The sequence below is a fragment of the Xenopus tropicalis genome, chromosome 8, assembly GCF_000004195.4.
Source record: "Xenopus tropicalis strain Nigerian chromosome 8, UCB_Xtro_10.0, whole genome shotgun sequence".
In the NCBI taxonomy this organism is placed as follows: Eukaryota; Metazoa; Chordata; class Amphibia; order Anura; family Pipidae; genus Xenopus; species Xenopus tropicalis.
The window spans coordinates 115,667,590-115,689,623 of NC_030684.2; the positions used below are offsets into that span (position 1 = coordinate 115,667,590).

At 39.6% G+C, this 22,034-nt stretch overlaps 1 protein-coding gene across 3 annotated transcripts; it reads right to left on the minus strand.

Annotated features, from left to right (window-relative positions):
• Positions 1-678: 678 nt before the first annotated feature.
• On the minus strand, positions 679-20,456 carry exd1 (exonuclease 3'-5' domain containing 1). Of its 3 annotated transcripts, none has more exons than XM_002939551.5 (12): positions 20,315-20,456; positions 18,357-18,535; positions 17,078-17,146; positions 15,367-15,433; positions 13,035-13,159; positions 9,632-9,693; positions 7,702-7,788; positions 7,192-7,296; positions 4,741-4,821; positions 3,427-3,570; positions 3,052-3,243; positions 679-2,111 (listed from the first exon to the last, which is right to left on the minus strand). In XM_002939551.5, exons 2-12 carry the CDS (start codon positions 18,487-18,489, stop codon positions 1,695-1,697), a joined length of 1,482 nt encoding a protein of 493 aa, XP_002939597.3. In that variant the 5' UTR covers positions 18,490-18,535; positions 20,315-20,456; the 3' UTR covers positions 679-1,694. The 3 variants fall into 3 exon arrangements, with proteins under 3 accessions (XP_002939597.3, XP_012824755.2, XP_004917367.2); XM_012969301.3 differs by lacking the exon at positions 20,315-20,456 and adding an exon at positions 20,210-20,308; XM_004917310.4 differs by lacking the exon at positions 17,078-17,146.
• Between the last annotated feature and the right edge of the window lie 1,578 nt (positions 20,457-22,034).

The window sequence follows — 22,034 nt, forward strand, 5'->3', positions numbered from 1 at the left end:
TATAGTATAGGAATCATATAATAATCTCTCTAATGCTTCATTTACTAGTAGGTCCTTAGACACAAGGCCACCTATTTCAATTAAAAGAAAGGAGGTTCCATTTAAATATTTTTACAGTGAAGCTGTGGAATTCTCTCCCTGCATCAGTCTCACTGGCTGATACATTATATAGCTTCAAGGAGGAAGAAGTTGGATGGCTTTTTAGCAAGTGAGGGAATACAGGGTTATGGGAGATAGTTCATAGTACAAGTTGATCCAGGGACTGGTCCGATTTCCATCTTGGAGTCAGGAAGGAATTATTTCCCCTCTGCGGCAATTTAGAGAGGCTTCAGATGGGGCGTTTTGCCGTCCTCTGGATCAACTAGCAGTTAGGCAGGTTATATATAGGCATTATGGTTGAACTTACTACAATATTATGTAAATCCATTTACATTTTGTAGTCTATTGTGTAATTTAAATTTTAACATGAATGCCAAATTTGCATGTGGAGAGAGTAAGTACGCCCCTACATTTATCACTAGCTCAAATACCATGCCTAGGCTGAAAGAGCTCTCTGGGGCCTTTAGAAAGAAGCCAATAATTGGACATCAATCATTGCACTGTCCAGAAGATCAACTAAAAGTGGAGAAGATTTAAAACTGCCAAGGGTACTTACATTTTCTGTGAAAGGAAATGGCATATCCGTTAATATTTTATTGAATCAATTATTGCATTTCAAATTTTCCTTGTTTTTTTGTTCAGTGACATCACCTTTATCTTATATACTATTTAAATGAAGATCTAATACTGACATGTCTACATATCTTAAAAACTAAGAAAAACATTTTACATGGGATGTACTTAATTTTTACTCAACTGTATATACTTGTCAAATATTGCTGCTCCGTTAAAAGAGAAGGAAAGGTATAATCATTGGGGGATGCAAAATCTTAGCCCTCCCCTGTAATTATATTTACCCGATGCCTTGGCCTGGTTTTCTGTTTGCTTAAAACTGGGGTATTTCTGTAGGAGCTCATTTTTAACAATCTTCTGATGTTTCTTTCTTCTTTTCTATGCACAGTAGAGTGAAAAAGCTTTTTGTATGTCAGTTTGCTTTTTCACTCTACTGCACATGAACCTGCATGGATCTAAAAGACGACCAAAGAAGCCAAACAAGATGGCTACAATTGACGTCTACAGAAATACCCTGGGCTGGTGCAGTTTTTAGCAAACAGGAGCACTGGCCCAGGTTATTGGGTAATAGACTATAATCACTGAGGTGGTGTCTTAATATTTTGGCACTCCCCACTGATTATATATTTAGTTCTCCTTTAATACACAGCTGCTTTTCCTGTGTAGTTACTGAAAAAATTTCCAGTTAATATGTCTTGTGGATATCAGATACTGATTATCTGATATGAAAGTTAAGCAGCAGCACGTACCCTAGAAATGGTCATTTATTATAGTATGATATAGTGCCAGTAAGTTATACAACATAAAAAAACGAAACACCCCAAATAAGGTAAAATAATACCATCCAAAGACTTCTATTTATATATAAAGTGCTACCCAAATATCTACTCTGTAGTAAATTAGTAATAACTATTTAGTTAATTATAAACAGTGACAAAAACAAGATTATTATAGAGTGAAATTCAAACATGATATTTCAAAAACATTTTGCAACATATGAGACATTTGTTGTTGGTGTGCCATTATTTGCCCATTGCTAGTAGAGATGGCATTCTGAGATTTGCAACCAAGGAAGGCAAAGGAGGGCGCAGAGGTTGAGGCTTTAAACTATCACAGGGCCCTCTGGGACAAAAATTAGACCTGACAGGGAAATTCTGACACAATGCACCATGATTTTTTTCTTGGTTCTCCAAGTGCGTTGCACTGGTTGCCATCGTTTGATAGAGTGATTCTTCTGACTTCATGGTTAACTTCACTGCATTCTCTGGCTCAGTGTCATGTTTTGTTATGGAGGGTTTACTTTGTGGTGCTTTCTCAGCCTTTCCCCTTGTTAAAAGCCCTTTATTGTTCACATCATACTCTTTTAAAGCTTTTTCTCTTCTCATCTGCTGAAGGACACGGAGCTGTTGAAGTTCTTTGGGAAGCCCAGAACCAGAAACCTACACAAGAAAAAAAAAGGCTCATTTCAGCAACCATGATAACCTGAATCAAGCTCTCTATTAAAGAAGCACTACAGGATGCATTTCTTGACACCAACCCTATTTCCATGAACATATTTATAAATAGTATATATAATATTAATTTCTACCATATGTCTTATTTGCCCTAAAAAGCAGCTTGACGCTTTATTTCTAGAATCTCTATAGTATCTCCCTTCTTTTCCTCACCAGATCAGGCTTACCTCTGGCTGCTGGGAATACAATATAAGGGTGTAGTCAACACTGTAATAATATAGTGCTTTTCCTGCTTAGGAAAGTCCAGAGAAAAGTAATCTGACCAGTCTCTGGCCTTTAATAAGCACAGCATTAGAATGTTTCCTCTTTTCTTCTGAAATATTCGTCTTACTATAGCACATTTGACATATGACCAGTGAGTGGCGCTGTTGTTTATAGAAGCAAAGTAAAAATTGCTAATATCTTAAAATCTACGAAGCAACAAATATTACACAGCCCTTAGTGCCCCTGTAGCAGATTTGAATGCATCGATCTAGTACATTTTCTAATGTACCCTGAACAGTTTGGTATTATCCTTTTAAGTTGTAAAGTTTTGTGTACAGCCTGAACCACCTGGTTACTAAATATATAATATAAATATATAAAATATGATATTTTGAAAGGCACATGTATTGTTTAGTTAAGAGCTATAAACATTTCTTTGCTATGGAGGATGGCTATTTTTGGAAAAAGTTGCCCAAAACAGAATATTATATACTGTAGGGAATATTATTACTTTGAATGTTATAAATATAATTACCGTTGTAAGGATATAATATAATAGTGATGTTTTTTTGCTACTTCGAATTTCCTTATAAATGACAGTAAGGGGTCAAATATTGTTTTCTTTAAAAACAAGTTTTAAACTCTATACAAGCTTTCATACCTCTGAACTTTCAAGTATGTTTGCTGTTCCCCGTCGGAAGGCATTGAGGTACCCCTCAACCAATAAAGTAAAGTCAGCTAACATAGCATCTAGCATAGCAGAGCGTAGTGGCAGAAGGTGGATAACTTCCAGTGACAATAATTTTAGGAGAGTAGGGTCCATTGGGCGATCAAACCAGATATCATCGTATTCCTGCAAAATGAAGCACCATTAAAAAAATATGGTCATGCAAGGAAAAATAATTTGCATACATTTGTTTAGTGTGTTTATGGTTTTCTTTGTGTACCATTTTTATTGCGCAGTGATTTTCCTTTGATTTGTTATCCTTTGAGCTTCATACAGTTTCATTGTGGTGCCCATAGTTTATTTTCTTACCTCAGTTAAAGGCAGTTTATGAGCCAGAAAGGAAACCCTCGAGGGCAGCATGCTGAGGTGGTGTATCAGACACTCTTCCAGTGTTCTAATGCGGTGTGGTAGGAAGCCTCCTGTTTCCATGGAAAACAGATAGACATCCCCAACCTGGTATTATAAAACAAATTAAAACATTTTAACTTGTATTGCCTTATATAAGAGATTTATTAGATAATGACACGTTCCCCACCATGTGGGTAGTTAAATCTCAGTGACTTCAGAGACACAATGGCCTCCGGTAACCAAATTGTTGTTGTCATATACTTAATCATTTAGAGCATTATTTTTATAAAGCAAAAATAGATTAAAAAGGAGCAATGATTGTTAAAAAATATCCCCATACACACTCACAAACACTTCAAGCAGGTTTTATGATTTTGTTTTTTAGGTATCTAACAAAGCAATAAAAAGTTAATCTACTTTTTGCTTTCATACTTGTACCATGGGAAAAACTGAGGCCCCTTTTTAAAAACAGCATAAAATAGTGTATGCAAAATAAAGCCTCTTAATCCAGAAATGTTGGTTTCCCTATTAACAAATAAACCCACATTACAGTTTTCTGGTGTTTTACACTTGGTTACTATCTCATGATTGTCAAGGCTATTTTCTTATGCTTTGGGATCATACCAACAGCATTCCTTCTACAGAATATAGTGCAAATATTCTATACAAGATATAAGACCTTCAGATTTGCTTAGTCCCTGTTAAGACATAAGTGATTTCCATCCTAAATTTTCATCCTTTGAGTGTGATGGAGACGGTGTGTGGATGGTTTACCCATTACATTAAGGGTGATGGCACATAGGGCACTTTGTTGCCCACAGGAAATCACATCAGAAGCTACCAGAGTGATGTAATGCAGATGAAGATGCCAGCTGCCAACCCTGTACTCACAGCCCTACCAGTTTCTCTCAACACATTCTACTAAGGTGGACCAACTAACAGCCCCTGGAAAGAACACTGAACACACGGAAAACCCAGGGCAAATAATTTCATGTCTGAGATATGCTTTGCTAAGTTATGCAGATAAAAATCACAGCAAGCATTCCAATATCTTTTATGAAAGTTTGGCCAACAGAGGTCACTGTTAAACAGATTTAGGATGATGTTACCTTATCAAAGCAAACCTGGCTTTTTCTACTGATGAACCATAATGCAGACTTATGGATCTATAGGCAGAATAGCTTATGCCAATGCATTTCATTAAATATCTATTACTTAAAAAATGCATTTGGTGACTCTGGGGGTTTAGATGAGCAAAACCTCACTGCATCCTACCTGTGTGTCAAACACATTGTTAAGGATAATCCCATACTGGTAGGACAAAATATCTCCAAGCCAGCGACAATCATGAATCACCTGTAAGAAAGATAAATATTTACAACATTAGCAACATTATTTTATATAAGAAACAAGCATTAAGTTGTAGTTTTCTGTCTATGTTTAGACAAATTTTCCATTGCCAAAATCTTCACAGACTCTACAGGCTGTGATTAGTCTCCCCGTCTGTAACTGCCCTAAGGGTGAAGACACATGCTATTAGTAGCAGCTACTTGTTGAGAGAGAGAGAGAGACACAGAGAGACAGAACAATTACAGTAGGTTATGAGTTTTTCGTGGTTTGAAAAAAAAATAATAAAATCAAGTTTTAGTAAATGTAAATGAAATGAAAATAAAAAATAATGAAATAAACCCAATAGAATTGTTTTGCCACCAATATGGATTCATGCAGCTTAGTTACCATCTAGTACAAGGTACTGTTATTATAACAGAGAAAAAAGAAAATCATTTTGAAAAATTGGAAGATTTTCTGTAATTCAAAGCATTCCTGTAATTCAAAGCTTCTGGATAATGGGTTTCTGGAAAAGGGATCCCTTACCCCCATGGAGCCAGAAATATGCTAATTGTGCATATATCCTGGGGGAAACATGTTTCAGTGTACAATGTAGGTAATTTACCCCAATTTTAAGAAAGGGCCACAAATGAATGCTAAAAATATATCACCAAATCTGGGCATCCATGTACACTCCGATCCCACACAATTTATCAAGCTCAATCTTGACCCACTGATGGACCACATGGCCCAGACGCTGAAAGCATGGGTAAAATTACCACTCACACTCTGGGGGCGTATCAACCTACTGAAAATGGTCTTTCTCCCCAAACTCCTATATATATTCCATGCCACACCATACCCCCTCCCACGCTCACTATTCCGCAAACTCAACACCCTAATAATACCATATGTATGGGCAAACAAAACACCGCGTATCTCCTGGCAACGCCTAGCAGCACCACTGCAACAAGGAGGCCTGGCTCTCCCACACTTTTTCTTTTACTACCTGGCTTCCCAGATATCATATTTACACTGGCAGTTCTGCCCCAATCCGTACAACCCCAACATGGCCCTGCATGCCTCCCTCCTTAACTCCATGGAGGGTCTGGGCAACTTCCCCTACAGACATATTACTGACGGAGGTGCTCTACCCGACTCACTCAAAACCCCTCACAAAGCTTGGGCAGTGGCACTCAAACTCCTAGGCCACCCACTCCCACATCTATCTCCCCACATGGCCCTATGGGGTAACTCCCTACTCCCCCACCTCAAGAACCTACCTGACTTTACAATCTGGCCCAAACTAGGGATCAAAAAATTAGGCGACTTAGTCCAAGGTGCACAATTCCCTTCACACCAAGAACTGCGAAGAAAAGCACCCCAAGTGCACCTACATCTATTTAGATACTTACAGCTCAGACACGCCTTTCAGGCGCAGTTCCAAACGCTAACCCCAACCCTGGTCTCACTGGACCTAGAAGCAACACTATACCAACCCCAAACCAAAAAGCTCTTATCTAGAATATATACCCACCTTCTGGCAACTAATGTCAAATCCTTCGAACGTGCATACAACCTGTGGACCACCGCTATTCCCAGCTTAACACTAGAGCACTGGGAGGAAACAACAGAAACCTGTTATGAATTCCTTATCTCCATACGGGACAGGTTGATCCAATACAAGGTCCTGCACCAACTATATATTACACCCACAAAACTCCACCGGTTCGGCAAAGCGCCTGACGATTGCTGCCCCAGGTGCAAATCCCCCCGAGCGGATTTTATTCACCTAATCTGGAGCTGCCCCCCCATAGCGCAGTTCTGGACTGCTGTGATGGACACTATCTCAACAGTGCTAGCGCTACCCAATGTCATCAATCCCACAACCTGTCTCCTAGGCACGGTGGAGGATATGCTCCCCACCAATGCAGCCAGAATAAGATTTAGATCCCTTACATTCTACGCCAAAAAAGCCATTATAATGAGATGGATGGGCAACAGTGTACCCACGCTCGAACTCTGGCAACAACTCGTCAACGCCGCCCTACCCCTTATAAAACTTACCTATGAGACCAGGGGGGCACACGGAAAATTTGAAAAAATCTGGGCCACGTGGTGTGAATCAAATGGGCCCCTCACCCCTTAAAAGAACCGCGTCCGTATTAACACCTTGCAACAAAACTGTACTCATGATAACAAAGCTGTATAACCAACTTGTATTGTGTAAAGTAACCAACCACTCATATCCATATATGTAACCTGTTTGTTTATGTTAACATTTTATTTCACTATCAATAAAAAGAAAAATAAACCTTTAAAAAAAAAAAAAAAAAAATATATCACCAAAGAAGAAACGATGCACACTAGGATAGGTTTTTGCCTTTTCAGTCTCACCTTAAGTATACCTGTATCTTCAAGCACCATCTGTAATCCATTTTTAAAGACTTTTGATCCAAGGACAAGAACATCAAAGAGATATACCCGACTTTTGGTTGCAAACTGCCAAGAAAAAAACAGGGGACAGAGAACACTTCACACCCCTTTCTGTCCATCCTTTAAAATATACATGGAACATGAGTAATAGAGGCTGTGAAAAGAAAGTAATCAATTTTTTTTAAAAAAAAAGACACCCTAACAACCAGATTGCATTTTCAGATGAAAGCAGGAAAGAGGAAGAACACTGAAAATGTAACCATCATATAAAATAAATAAAAAGTTGCTTACAATAGCTTACTGTATAACATTATAATATCTAATCTGGATGTGAACTTGCCCTTTAAAACTAGGCTAGATGTATATAGGGGAAGGCATTCTTCCCAAATATCACCCTAACTGCTCCCCACTCCCCCAGGCTCTGAGGTCCCTCCCAGTTTTGGTACCACAGATATAAATGTAGTTGCTAACCTGCAACCATGAGAGCTTTCCATGTCGACAGATATTCTGTCCAACAGCGCCTATGCTGATAACTTTCTGGTTTTGGAGGTGATGGATCTGAAAGCAAAATAACATTACGACACATTACCTAGATGGAGTGAACAATGTGCAATTTTGTGCACAATCACCATGTTTTTACCCCACAATGCACCGTTTTGTTTCCACAGAATTGCAGCGTCACTGCAGATGAACGGCTGTGCCTAGCACTGCTGCATCTTATTTGCCACAATCAAAGCAACTGTGCTTTGTTGCAAATTGGGCCAGTTGCTCGGAATATTTTTGAAGTCTGCCTGATGTTATTTCCGTTGTTCAGCGTGAGAGTAAAGTTCCCCATACACGGGCAGATCCGTTTGCTTGGCGATGTCAAAACGGGGGGCCAAACAATCAAATTATAATGACGGGCATAGGCAAAGTCAGTCCGCGGACCGCATCAACGAGCCGATGCGGTCCCCGATCCTACTAGATTTTCTAACCTGCCCGATCGAGATCTGGCCGATTTCAGGCCAGATATAGGTCGGGCAGGCCCATCAGAAGTGCCCATACACGGGCCGATTGGGGACCTTAACATGTGCACTGTTTTCTATCTGTGCTGAGCCTATTGACGATGTGTCAATAGGCACAGCAATGTCTGATTCAGAATGGAATACATTAATGAAAGTGGTTTTAGGTGCAACTCACAGCAGGGAAAATCGCATGTTGCCCACTGCACTTGCAGATGTAAATGAGCCCTATTGTGCCTGGAGACTCATTAATTTTCTTTATATAAACAAATTTGCTAAAAAAATGTAGAAGCAGTAATCTGGTCTCAGAATTCTGTCTTACAGCAACCTTTGTTACAGAATATATTGACTGGGCATTCAGTGCAAGGTTCCTTAGCAAAGCTTGTATAGTTGTTGTGCTTGCCAAAGACCTAAGGGTATGCAACGTTCTGTACTAACTTAACAAAAGGTGCATAAATCTGATAAAAATCTACTAACACAAAGCTGCTTTTATCAGCACAAACAACAGTATTCATGCCATACTAGATGAGCCAAGCCTGAAAAGCTGCACAGATTTATACATTATATATACACAGTCAATACACAAGTTAATCTCCAAAATGAGACTATACACACTCTAAACATAACCCTTCACTAAAATCAGCGACGATATACACACGCTAAATTGGTATTTCTTAAGAGCAGCAAATGGCCCATTGAAAGCTTTTATCTATTAGGGGTAAATTATGTCAATCCAGGGCAGAAGTACAAGAGAGCACCCCTTAGTGCTAATAGCACTTCTGTGCCTCATGTCACATGGAACAATCCAGCAAGAGATGCAGAGCAGAGCATTGGCAGGCACAGGCCAGCCCTGACCTTACCGCCTGCCATTAGGAAGGGGGAAAGTAAATGGCCTGAAGGTAGGAGCCCGAAGGGGCAGGTCAGGGGTTGCCTACCCCCTCCTGCCCCTTATATACAAAGCACTGCCAAACCCAGGAAGCACTGCATTCATAGAGATAGCCACAGGTCTCCATGCCCTGAAAGCAGAAATTCTTTAATGCAGGAAGGCAATGTGCAAACTGTAAAAAACTGCAAATTGCATCTGTTTTTGCACACTGCCTTTTTGTTCATAAATTACCCCTATCATTTGGTTTGGCCAGTAACACTTACATTTCATGTGTTTGACTGTTACCAAGTGGCATCTGACGATCTGTACATCTGACGATTCAGCATTAACCTTCAAAGGCGCCCAACCAAAACTTTCAGTCCTGCCTGATCGATGAGGCGATATCCAAGGCTTTTACCAATATTGGTTGCCTCGTCTCCCACCATACATGCACTGTACGATTTTGTACGATAGTATTGGTCTTACCACATATTCATTATTAAAGATTATTGAGTATGTATTTTTCAGTACTTACAGCTGGGCCAAATATTGGCTGGAACTGATCAATAATAGTGTATTCCACCTCCTCCTCATCCACTGCCAAACAAAAGAAAATACTGACTGAGATCTGAGCTGCAGCTCCTGCCTTAAATTTGTGTGCAACAAAACTACTGGTAATAGAAGAAAGTAACTAACATTTACTAGTGCTAACGTCTCTGTTAGGGGGTGTAGTCCCTTGCCTGTGTCCCCAAATTTACCATATAGGAAAACATTTTATATCTTTTTAAGAGGAATTAGACCCCCTCATCATTTTTACATTAATAGTTTAATGAATAGGACTTTTGCTGAAAATACGTTTTGCATATTGTTTTAAATCTATCATATATTTCTTGTTTTAACCAGTGCAAACTCTGAATAACTCTGTTCACATTATACTCCCTCTTCTTTCAAGCAAAAGAAATCTGCTGCCCACTGGAAAGCCCTCTGCATAATAAGCTGATCCTAATTTCAAAGCATAACAAAGGTTTCTGCTTATGTATGGGGTTTGTTTATACAGAGGGCTTATCAATGGCTGCTGATTTGTCTTGACTGCACTGCTACGAATAGGAAGTATAATGTTCCAATTTCATACTTTGTCATCTTAGGGTAATAAATAACAAACATACATATTTCCTAATTAAAACAATTGGGAAAATTACATTAATTGAACTAATGTTGAAAAGGGAGTATATTTTGCCTTTTATCTACAGCACATAAAAACCAATATAATGAACAGCAACATTTGGACCTCCAGCTGTTATACACAAGTATTCATAAGGCAGCAAAATATTTTACAGCAATGAACAGTAGAAGCATATACAGTGAATGTACCGATTGTAAAATATAAGGTTATTATAAGTAACCAAGGCAGTCCATGACCCTATGAAAAACTGAGGCTGAAGGTCAAGTGCTGTTATACAGGTCAGGGAACTCTGAGGCAACTTTTAATATCCTCATATTTTACAACAGAAAGGACATTATTTATTAAATGCATTATTTTAATACACAAGTTTCAGTAAGTCATGTGACAGAAATTACATTACTAAGAACTGTTTATAAGGATATTATTTACAGGATATTAATGGCTCTTGTGTATTATATACAGATAACATACAACTATATACACATAAAAAATGCCCCCCCTGCTCCTTATAGTAACTATTGGCTATGGCTATTCATTAACCTAGCAAACAGTATATACTACGAAAACCTCAAAACACAAAAGCCACAGATCTTCCGATAAATTTCAATCCAGCCTGGTCACCTGCAAATCACTGAATCAGTGTCTACACTCTCAGCATTGCTACTAAAATAGGCCTGGCAGCTGAGAACAGTTTGACAAAATGGTATTTTCTAATCCAAAAATCTGAGTGTAATTTGGATGTCAAAATGGCACAGGATCAGGAGAGAGCATTAATAATTTTGTCAGTGAAGAAGACAAATTTTAAGATTTTGAAAGGAACAGTTCAGTGTAAAAACGAAACTGGGTAAAATAGACTGCGCAAAAGAAATGTTTTCAATATAGTTAGGCAAATATGTAATCTATAAATGCTGGAGTGAATGGATGTCTAGCATAATGGCCAGAACTCTACTTCCTCCTTTACAGCTTTCTAAGCTGTCAGCAGTCAGTAACCAATCAGTGACTTCAGGGGGGCCATATGGGACATAACCCTTCATTAAGTTTGTGAGCAAGCAGGTTAGATGCAAATGCAAACTAACTGAACAGTTATGTCCCATGTGCCCCCCCCCTAAAGTCACTAACTAAGACTAACTAAGAGGTTAGAGAGTTAAAAGCAAGTAGTAGTTCTGGGTATTATGTTAGGCATCTGTCCACTCCAACCTTTATAGATTACATTTTTGCCTAATTATATTACAAATATTTTTTATTTTGCGCAGTCTGTCTATTTTACCCAGTTTCATTTTTACACTGAACTGTTCCTTTAAAATGCTGACAGTGGCAGTACAGTACAGTGGTGTGTCAATTGTAACACAGTAAGAACTCTTTATTCTCAGTAACCAATCAGTGACTTCAGGGGGGCCATATGGGACATAACCCTTCATTTAGTTTGTGAGCAAGCAGGTTAGATGCAAATGCAAACTAACTGAACAGTTATGTCCCATGTGCCCCCCCCTAAAGTCACTAACTAAGACTAACTAAGAGGTTAGAGAGTTAAAAGCAAGTAGTAGTGTAACCCTATTTTGGCTACGGTTGTACTTTTAACACGCAATCACCTGCGTGTGGCGCTACAGGAGCCCTGAGCCCCCGCTTATTATGGGGGACAGGTGTAATATAAATGAATGGCGTGCCTCCACCCAGGGTAGGTATAGGTAGAACTATATGTCTCCTCCCTGAGAAAACTCTATGAGGTCCTCCTTGGACCCGGACTCCCAGCAACTCCCGGTACCTTGCCCCTCCCTTGGGGTAGCTGCTTACCAGGCAGTTGAGGATCCTCAGTATATGAACCACCAAGACACTGGTTAAAATGGTGAACCAGATGAACTTGTTTATTGATGCAGGCAGAACACTTCAGAGGATGTCACACAGACGGCTCAAGTCACACACTCTCTCTTTGGGCTACCCCCGGTACTCCCGCCAGATGCTTCCACCTAGGAACTCACCCCGGTCCACGCGTAGGGCCCCTTCACTGGGAACACTCCCAGGTGCTGACTTGGCTCCTCTTACTACACACTACAGGCCCTTAACTCCAGCCATGAGTGCTGGGGGGTCTTAACCCCTCTCTCTCCTGTCGGGGCTATCACTGCCCGTTCTCTCTAGCCTGCCTGTCACTCCTAGAGTGACCTGTTACAGTACCTCCTGTACTAGAACACAAGCCTGTTATACGCTTCTTTACAAGAAGCAGTCCCAGGACGAAGACCTGCACAAAATGGGTGTCAGCCCTTTTTATACTTTTAGCACAGCGACATCTAGTGGTTGCTGTTAACTTGCAGGGAAACTCCCTTTTCACACATAAACACCCAGGACCACCTTTAGGTGTCCAAATCTCATAAGGCCACCCTCATGGTGCCTGTCTAAAGGGGAACTAATCCTGGAGGGGCCCAATTCTTTGGGGTCCCTACAGTAGTTCTGGGTATTATGTTAGGCATCTGTCCACTCCAACCTTTATAGATTACACTTTTGCCTAATTATATTACGAATATTTTTTATTTTGCGCAGTCTGTCTATTTTACCCAGTTTCATTTTTACACTGAACTGTTCCTTTAAAATGCTGACAGTGGCAGTACAGTACAGTGGTGTGTCAATTGTAACACAGTAAGAACTCTTTATTTTGTTAAAATTGCCCTTTAACTTAATTGTTTGTTTAGCAACATCAAGATGAAGAGATACTAGGCAGTGTTCAAAGGCCTCAGACATAAGTTTACCTTGGACAGTCATTTACCTGAAAGCTTTATGACTTGCAGCGTTCGAGTGCGAAGGTCTTGGGGTTTGCCAGTGTCAGATTGTGTTCTCTCTGCGTCTTGACTGCCATCATCTATATGGTCTTGCTCTGTGGGAGCTTGTTCCCTGAAGCAATTAACTGGTTTTAGCAGTGAAGATGCATTTTATTATAAGTAACCCTTTAATAGTCAGGGTATAATACAGTTTGTAGAACCAAATTAAGCAAAAGCTAATTAATTAATGTAATGCGCCATGAACCAAAACCTGCAGATTAGACAGAATATGAAGAACAATTTTGTACATAAAATAATAAAAGTCTTTATGTCAAGCATGCAGTTCTCTGCATCCTGAGAATTCCTCTTTCAGTGTGCTCTGTTCTTTCTGGTTTAAAACATATGGGTTGCACTATGTATACACACATTTCCAGACCTAAATATAAAGATACTATTTATATGTAGGATTTAACCTTTAGTTAATTATGAGGGCACGTGGTGTCTGCATAAAGCACTATTCTGTTGGTCAGTATTATAAATGTGAGTGGAAGCTGTCATATTATCTAATTCAAATGCAGGACTCTCTATAAAGCACAAAACAAAATCCAATATGTTTATTACCACTAGGAGTGCTGATATAGAGGGTCTATAGCTTCAGATGAGCATTGTCTATTTACTACAGTTTAAGCTGTGCTCAAAGGTGTAATGAGCTCTAGAGCTGTACACATCTATAACATCCCTATGCAGAATGGAACCATCACTGATCATTTATAGATTGCACTGCTCTATTTGCATGTCTAGAGAATGGCAGTTTTTCATTAAACTAAATGCAAATATATTGGTACAGAATCTCCTTTGCCCATATTACTCTAGTCTAGGTCCATAGGTAAAAGCAGTGCTCTTAAAAGAGCACAACTGCAGTTCCATTCATAATTTGGAAGCTCCTCCTAGTCTATTAAAGTAAAGGAGGGCACTCTAAAGAAAGGAGGACACTGCATGAAATATCTCAAAGAATTAACATTGCATAATGCGCTTATCACAAACAATGATCTGTATTTATTTATTAAGAATTCCTGTCTGCATTCCTTTATTTTAGCAATGAAAACATTTGTACCTATGAATATATGAGAGAGATGGACGTAAGGTGCACACCATAAACGGTTATTTTATCTGGGTGCCTGAGCTGAGAGGCAACATCAACAGTGCAAACAGTGGTTGCGCAGTTTTACTCCTGATGAAGGCCAAACCTTTGAGCAAAATAATCCTTTGGAAGATTGATTCAGCAAATCCTGTGAGTGCCGTTCTTCTGCATTGTTTATATATATATATTTGAATGCATATTTGATATCTTATTTAAGGAAAAATATGGCTTATGTAAAGCTTACCACAGACAGAAATCCTTATGTCTCAAAGAAGGAGGAAAGGTAAAAACTAAGTAAGCTTTATCAGAAAGGTCTATGTAAATACAGCCATAAGCACTCACAGAAATGCTGAACTGAGTTCTCTTTAAAAAGAAACACAGGATTTCTTGTCTGTTTGTTTTCCTGTGCCAGAGACACGCAGCTCTCTCCTCTTCTGCTTCCCCCTCCCTCAAGAATGCTAAGAACTCCCTCCCCCCCTTAGGAATGTGTGATCTGAGCCAATCAGCAGGAAGCTTCCTCATAGTCTTACTGAGCATATACACCGGTCTTGGTGCAGGAGAGAGGCATTATGGGAACTTTCTTTACAGAGCTCAGCGTTTTTTTTTCCTATGAGGCTTCTGATCATCTGAACGGGAGAAATATGGGAAGACTTAAGGGCACTATTGAGACAACTGAAGGTATGCCTGCAGCTTGAGATTAACTCTTTATTAGCCTTTCCTTCTCTTTTAAAGGGTTACGGTTAATTCTAAAATATAGCCTTTGGCAAAGAGGACATTTATCATTAAAAATATTGAAATCTTTTTTCTTACAGCACGATCTTAATTCAGAACACTGCTCTATTTAGCAATGGTGAAAGTTAGGGTTGTCTCCAAGGGCAATGGCACAGGTGGCACTTTGATTTCCATTACCTGTCATGGATTCCTACACATCCTCATTCAAGTGCAATGAATGAACACAATTCTGGGGTTTGCATGTTCCTCTCTTCTCCTGTTGGTATAGAGGCCCCTAGTTGTTTACCTTCTGAAAATGGATACTTGGAGGTCTATTTGAAATAAAGTGGTTTCCCAAACTATGGGCTGGCCCCAGCTTAATAGGCCAAATGAGTGGAACAAGGTAAACCCCAGAATTGTGTAGATGTATTCTGAAAACCAGGATAATGAACAAATCCCTGTTAATATTATAGAAGCAGCAACCTCACCGCTCCTCAGTGGTCTGTTCTTCAGACTGCTTCACAGGAACCTCTTCCAGATCTTTCTGTAATTCCACTGAAACCAAAATATCCAGAGTCAACTGAATGAACATTAAACACGAACATTACCCTAATATACATAATGTGTTGGGGTAAAGTTCCTTAATCAAATAAGTCACTGGAGGGTAAATTGCTAAGAAGAATGCAAAGAATCACTAGGAACACTTTCAATAATGAAAATGAATCTACAGAAAATCAATTAAACCACATTCTGTTGTATTCACTTTAGTAGTCTTCTTTATTTGACCTAACCCCTCTTACAAGAATGTTGGAATAGTTAACAATATATGTTTATCTACAGGACGAAATTCTAAAATAAATAAATGTAATGATTATTCACACTTATTGCTTAAAAGACAACTAATTCTTAAGATTTTATTTCTGTGTATGCATTAGGGGAAAAACAATAGAGAAAGCAAACCCTGTAACTTTAATGGGTGTTCCTACTTTATTATATGTTTGCAAAAGTGGGGACTGCAGCACTAATTCCAATGGACAGAAGTCCTACGTAAGGGTGAAGACACATGGAGCTACTTAGTAGCAGCCACCTGTCACGGCTACTAAACGCCAGAAAATAACCTGCCATAAACAATACTGAGAATTGCCTCTGCTAAAACACAGACAGAGGCAATTATCAGTAAATAATCAGCATTGTCTATTTTAGTAGCCATTACAAGTAGCTGCTACTAGTAGCTCTGCGTGTCTTCACCCTAAAAGTATTGCTTCTCCAAATTTTCTCAAGTCACCAGATAAGCACCTGCATTGTGGCTCTATTCCTCCTTAAAACACTACTGGAAAAATGTGTATAGAGCACTGTTCAATAATACATAACCACAATGCTTATACCTATACATACTTATCCAGCCCACACCAAAACAATTAAGTATATCTTTTTTTTTTTTTTAGGATTAATTGGTACTTACCAAAGTAATAATTAAATTAACTCTACTATGACCTATGTTGGTTAAGTGGTTTTTTTAACTAATTACTAATTGATCGATATATTGAGTATTTATGTCAAGTATTTTTAAATGGTAATTAAATAAAAGTTAAATTTTATAGGCAGAAACACAAAAATCTTTCTCTATGTGTTGTGAATTTAAGTATATCTTAACAAGTGGATTGTAGAGACATCAATTCATCTACATCAGCCTACTGTCTGTTGGAATCAGTACAGCAGCGTATTAAATGAGATATAAAAAGATATAAAAAAAAAAAAAAGATATAAGGGATCATTTACATCCAAAAGAAGCCACAATTGGGCATTTTTAACACAGCATTCTGCCCTCCATTTCCCCGCTAATACATCGCTGACTTTGTTAGACTCTGCTGTACTGATGTAAGACAGAGGTCCCCCATCTTGCACATTTTTTAGACTCACAAGTTAAGAAGCAGTAGAGGACGCAGCAGCAATGGGGCCAGTACATACCACATGCCCTATAGCAGGCGATAAGGTCAGGGACGGACTACACTACTTGAAACTATTATCTGCACAGACCTCAATGCAGAGCACAGCATTCCCCAAAGTGCAAGTGCTTTTTAAGTGAGCACTAAGGGGCACACTCAAGCCTCAAGGATCTGTAAATGACCCCTGTAATATGCCAGAAATTTTTAGTTTAGGGAAATATTTCCATATGTATCTCCTAAATGAAGAAATTACCATTTAAAATAGTATATCCAAATAGCAGTTGTGCTCCAGGTATCATCTTGCCTGTTGCCAAATCTTTAACTGCAAAAAAAATGCCATTCAACATGAACAACATTCAAAGTGCTTTACAGCAAGCAAGACAGCCATTATAGGTGCAGTAAGTATGCTAAGAAAACACAAGATTACTGGGCTTATTCAGTTTTCAAGTTTGTGAACTTGAGTTTGTCTTTCTAAATCAAATTAAAATCAAAACCTGCATATCGAATGTTCACTTATTTATTAACAAGAAAAACATGTGCAAAGAAACTTAAATATGTAGAATTTTCAAACAAACTTGACTGTGCAAAACCATTCATAAACATAAGATCAAAATCATAATAATAACAAGGTTCTGTCTCAGGTCTTAGCTCATGTTAGATCGGTTTTGTGGTTTCCAGGGTCACTAACCCCAACAGCTAGATAGCATTTTTGGTTGCAGGTCAGAGAGAAGGAGAATAAGAAGGCTGACAATTTCAAAAATGAAAAAAAAAAATTTCAAAATAAAGACCAAAAGCTGTTTAAAATTTAACTGTAACATACTAAAAGTTTATTTAATCTCATTAGAGGAGAAGGAAAGTCATTTTGGCATTTTACTGCCAATAGATTTGCCACATAAGTGCCACCTAGAACACTATATTTATTCTGCAGAAAGCTTTATCATACTTGAGTAAAGAGCCCTAGAAGCTTTCTCGGTTTAAGATTGCAGCTGCCATGTTAGCTTGGTCTTCATAGCATCCTGCTTGCAGTCTAGCCCTTATAGCTCAGATCACACATTCCTAAGGGAGGGGGGAGTGAGTTTTAAGAATTCTTATGGGAGGGAGGGAGGAGCAGGAGAGGGGAGATAGCTGAACAGACTCTGGCCCCAGGAATGAAGGAAGTCAGATACCCTAAGAACATGTTTACAAAAAAGGAGACAAGAGATCCTGTGTTTCTTTTGATAGAGGACGTTTCTGTGAGTGCTTATGGCTGTATTTACATAGACCTTTCTGATAAAGCTTACTTAGTTTTTACCTTTACTTCTCCTTTAACTGCCATAGACTGTAGAATCTATAGTGCTAACACTAAAGTACCAGCGTGATAGCACTGTAGGTTCTTATTTCACCAAGGAAAATAGCATTGCTAATTATCATGTGGTGCCAGTTGGCACCAGCACTGAAAGGGTTAAAGTAGAACTAAATCAATCTGTCTAAAGAAGCCGTCAGTGGCACGCGTGCAAGAAACTTATTTCAAGCCTTAAAGTTGTGCAAAATACCTTTGTTTATAAGGATGGTCCGGCCAGGGTGAACATTAATTAACACACCCTGGATAGAACCAGTGGTCAGTGTAATTTTGATGGTTTTTCCAATGACCCGACTCAAGAAACCAGGATCAATAATGCTGTCCATTTTAGTGATGTTACAATTGTTTGCAATTCGGTATCCAAAAGGTCAGCTGTACAAAAGAACAGAAAAAGTTATTCCTTAAACGGAATTGATCGATGATCAGATCGATGCTAAACAGCACCACCAGCCCATAGCAGCAGATCATATCTTTTCATATGCTTTCATTTTCTAATACATAGTAGTAGTTACTGGTAACTGCACTGGTGCAATTTAGCTTGTAGCGCAGTTTAAATTACAGAAGTAAGACAGGCTTGGTTTTTTTTCTTAGCAAGACTATATTATACTGCTTTTAAATATATAAACGACCAGTATATTTTAACTTTTTTACACTGAAGCTGCACAGACACATTTCTATAAGGCTGATGCCCCACAGAGCGAGTTAGTTGCCCGCAATAGATCTCTGCTATCGTGGGTGACAAACCGCTCCGAAAGGCCTTTCCACAGGCAACAGGAGCCACCGCTGGCAAGGCCTATTCATAGCTTTGCACGACTACGGAAAGCTGAAGCGATGCGTTTGGCTAGTCGTACACAATATCAGAGGCAACTAATTCACCCCATGGGGCATCAGCTTAAGGGTGAAGACACACATAGCTACTAGTAGCAGCTACTTGTCACAGCTACAAAAATAGACAATGCTGATCATTTACTGATAATTATCTCTATGTGTGTTTTAGCAGAGGCAATTCTCAGTATTGTCTATGGCAGGGTATTTTCTGGCATTTAGTAGCCATTACAAGTAGCTGCTACTAAAGGTGGCCATACACGGGCCGACTATAGCTGCCGATATCGGTCCCTTGGACCGATTCGGCAGCTAATCGGCCCGTGTATGGGGAGAGCAGATCGGCCTGGCCGACCGATATCTGGCCTGAAATTGGCCAGATCTCGATCGGCCAGGTTAGAAAATCTGGTCGGATCGGGGACCGCATCGGCTCGTTGATGCGGTCCCCGATCCGACTGCCCCACTGCCGCCCACATAATCCGATCGTCTGGCCCCAGGGCCAAACGATCGGATTATTATTTTTTTTACCTAAATGGTCCCCGATATCGCCCACCCGTAGGTGGGGATATCGGGGGAAGATCCGCTCGCTTGGCGACATCGCCAAGCGAGCGGATCTGCTGGTGTATGGCCAGCTTAAGTAGTTCCTTGTGTCTTCTCCTAAGGGCAAAGACATGTGGGGCGATTAGTTGCTGCAACCGACTTTTTAAAAAGTTGTGGCAACTTTCCTGCATAGGTTACTGTATATGGAGGTAGTGGCTGTGTGTGTCCTCACCCTAAAGCTGTGTGTGTAAGTTACTTTGGCTTATTTAAAAACACTGTGGTCATTATGGTCTGAGTTCTAGAACAGTAGTAATTACCCCACAGGAATCCAAAGATTTTAGCCATTCATTATGCAATTCCAACCTGTTCATATCTATTTGGGATTATTATACTGGATGAAGTTGATTATACCAGTGCATATAAATGGGACCCAGCACAGTAATTGCCTTTGCTAAAACCTGCGCCACTATCCCCCCCCCCCCCATTTTACAGGATGGACTAGCCCTTGGCCGCTGGGAGTTATCGCTTATAGGACTTTCCGATTTCGTTTGTGAGGGTGTAGATAAGTGGGAGTCAGGGTAAAATTATTAAATTATGTGTTTACTATAAAGCAATGATTGCCTTTTAAAACTGTAGTCTTTGCGCTTTAGCCTGATCCATAAAATAATTTCAATGCGACATTACCTGGATACGAGTGCAACGAGCACGTAAAGTTTCCGTATAACAACCTCTGCTTATTCCATGTGGAACGCTTTATTATACCAGGATATAAAACATATCACAACGTACCCAAAGCGCCAGTACTCTGCTCAGCCGCGCTTCCCTCTCACAGCTTGAACTCCACCCAGCCCAGGCCGCTACCTTCCCGGGAATAGGGCGCTCTGTTCCCCAGTCTGTATCATTGCGCGTCAGGTACAGCCTCCTTCAGTATTTTACACTTGCACTTTGCAAGGAATTTGGTCGCTTGGTTCATGTAAGCCGAATTTTAATTGAACTCGTTTCTAAGACTGTTAAATTGATTAAGACTGTTAAATTGATACCAAATTTTAAAAATGTTTTTCATATTTTCACTGCTTGTGGGGACTGAGTAGGATTGGCGGCTGTCCTGTATATTAAGGGCCAGGTGCTTGAATTACCTTGTGGTGCAACGCAGTACGCCCTTAAATGGGCAGATTTCGTCATGTGAAACTACTGATTTTAGGGCAATCCAATAAAATGTTCTACTTATTGTTACATTGATGGGGTGCAAGCAGTTACATGGTAAATTCTGCTGTCTTTGCCTGCACCCAGCCCAGAGTTGCCAGATTTATTTTTCCAAACTAGCCAAAGTCTAAACCCAGCCCAAAACTATCCAAAAGCCACTTTGAAAGTACCCCAAAAATAGCCCAATATGCGCAATGAAAAATTAATAAAAACATGGGAAAACATGCCTTTTTAAACCTTTTACTGCCAACGACGTACAGCGTACGTTGTTGCAGTAAAAGGCTTTATCTGCCAACAACGTGCACCGTACATTGTTTGGCAGATAAAGGTACTCTCTGCAGAAGCGGCATGTGCCACTTCTGCAGAGAGTTTTTAGCGATGACAGCCCCCTGAGCAACGAGCCAGGGAGGCTGTCATGTTGCGTCGCAGGGCCGACCCCCAAGCAGCAGACGCGATCGAATCGCGTCTGCTGCTTGGTCTTCACTTCCTTCTTTCTGTTTCCCCCCCCCAAGCACCGGCCCACGGATGAGGACTGCAGCAGGAGAACCAGGTTCAACTTACAGCACACAATGTAGCAGGTTTTTTTTTTGTTTTTTTTTCATTTTGCACACTTATATACACTACACACTTACTTACACACTGTCACACAACTTTTACACATGTATACACAAACACTTGATTTTTTTTTTTTACCACTTTTAGTTTCTTTTCCCTAAAAACTGTATATTTTGACAGCGTGACTATTGGATCAGATATTCTGGCCACTAATTACACTGTATGACTTATTTTGTCGTTTCACTAATTTGCACAATTTTTGTGGTTTTATTGCATTTGTATCCCTGTATTAGTATTCCTGATCTGTTTTTAGCATAGCTTTGCCATGTGTAACTTTGGTGTAGAAAAATAACTTTACCTATTTTGAATTCATCAGAATGTGTACTTTCCAAAAATATATGGTTTTGTGGTGGTCTCTGTATAGTTATGGGGTGTTTCGGCACATAATACGCTGACAGGGGGCTCTGTGCAAAAGCTGGATTGGCAGGCGAGAAATCCATATGCGCTATTTTTATTTTGGGGTCAGTACACACCACAGACTTTGGTATATCTATGCATATTGGGCATCAAACTGTTCAGTAGACCTCTGGTGTTCCTATTTGGGGTGACTTGCCTTTGTACGCAAGAACTTGTGTGAGATAAATGTGGCAAATTGCAAAATGTTTAGGCGATTTTCTGAAATGTCATAAAAACCACTAACTTTAGGAAAGCTTTGCAGATTGGTACTTTGGTGTAGAAAGGATTCTTTACC

Bases quoted from the DNA above. Each gene is read 5' to 3' on its own strand.
- exd1 (XM_002939551.5), bottom strand. From the start codon at position 18,489: ATGGACAGCATTATTGATCCTGGTTTCTTGAGTCGGGTCATTGGAAAA. The intron at 7,297-7,701 runs GTTAGCAACTAC...TTTTCTTGGCAG, and splicing joins GAAAGCTCTCATGGTTGCAG to TTTGCAACCAAAAGTCGGGT. The intron at 4,822-7,191 runs GTGAGACTGAAA...TCTTTCTTACAG, and splicing joins AAGATACAGGTATACTTAAG to GTGATTCATGATTGTCGCTG.